We start from the raw sequence: 1,177 nt of genomic DNA, 5'->3' as shown, positions 1-1,177 counted from the left end.
GAGACTGAGGCAGGAGAATTGCTTGAACCTGGGAGGTGGAGGTTGCAGTGAGTGGAGATCATTGTGCCACTGCACTCCAGGCTGGGCTACAGAGCGAAACTCCATCTCCAAAAAAAAAAACACACACCTAACTTACAGTCTAAATTATTTATGTTCTCTGGTTTTTACGTCTCCCCTGTTTTTGGATAACTCTCATGGGTAGGAGCAGTGAAAAGAGGAGAAATTCTGAATTGTTCACTTTGCACCTATTTAACAGCCATGGAAAATTTGTTTTGATACCTATAAATTATCACATAGCTCTTTTGTTGTTTTTTTTTTGAGATGGAGTCTTGCTCTGTCGCTGAGGTTGGAGTGCAGTGGTGTGATCTCAGCTTACTGCAATCTCCACCTCCTGGGTTCAAGCGATTCTCCTGCTTCAGCCTCCTGAGTAGCTGGGATTACAGACGCCCACCGCCACAACCAGATAATTTTTGTATTTTTAGTGGAGACGGGGTTCACCACATTGGCCAGGATGGTCTTGATCTCCTGACCTTGTGATCTGCTTGCCTCGGCCTCCCAAAGTGCTGGGGTTACAGGTATGAGCCACCATGCGTGGCCTCTTTTTTATTTTAAATTGTAGTGGAAAGGTTGGTGAAATTCTTGCCTCAAATGAGGTTTTTTTTGTTTGTCTCCATTTACATAGATTGTTTGGGTTTCAGTAATTAATTTACCAGTCATCCTTCATCTTGTCTAGATTGTTTCATTGCTGTGTCATAAATTCCTGAGGGAAGCTCTGGAAGTGGCAGTAGCTGGAACTGAATTGTTTAGAGACTCTGGGACAATGTGGCAGCTAAAGCTGCAGGTGCTGATTGAGTCAAAGAGTCCTGACATAGCCATGCTTTTTGAAGAAGCCTTTGTGCATCTGAAACCCCAGGTCAGTGAGCTGGATCTTTTGTATTCATTATATTTGGGAAACCTTTTACAGCCAAAGCTCATTTGGAATGTACTTGTCTATTGAGAGCCAATTCTAGAGTGGTGTTTGTTATTAAGTGGTGATGGTTCATAGGTTAAGAGTAGAATAACTTGCCTCTATTTAATATCCTTTATTTAAAAGTTGACCCAGGAATAGAATGGTATTTCTTATGAAGTTAGAAATACCAGTAGAATATTAATGTCACTTGCTGAATATAAGCCCAAA

The 1,177-nt window shown here is 41.5% G+C and overlaps 1 protein-coding gene across 1 annotated transcript in view; it reads left to right on the top strand.

Moving 5' to 3' along the window:
- UTP6 (UTP6, small subunit (SSU) processome component, homolog (yeast)) overlaps nt 1-1,177 on the top strand; it is a 40,336-nt gene that overhangs the window by 30,007 nt on the left and 9,152 nt on the right. Inside the window, exon 11 of the mRNA XM_011937695.1 lies at nt 734-933. Coding sequence (XP_011793085.1) covers nt 734-933 — 200 coding nt within the window. The remainder of the gene's footprint in view (nt 1-733; nt 934-1,177) is intronic.

The sequence above is a fragment of the Colobus angolensis genome, unplaced genomic scaffold (genome assembly GCF_000951035.1).
Source record: "Colobus angolensis palliatus isolate OR3802 unplaced genomic scaffold, Cang.pa_1.0 Scaffold167, whole genome shotgun sequence".
Classification (NCBI taxonomy): domain Eukaryota; kingdom Metazoa; phylum Chordata; class Mammalia; order Primates; family Cercopithecidae; genus Colobus; species Colobus angolensis.
The sequence above is the reverse complement of the archived record's forward strand: the minus strand, read 5'-3'. Positions and strand labels throughout refer to the sequence as shown.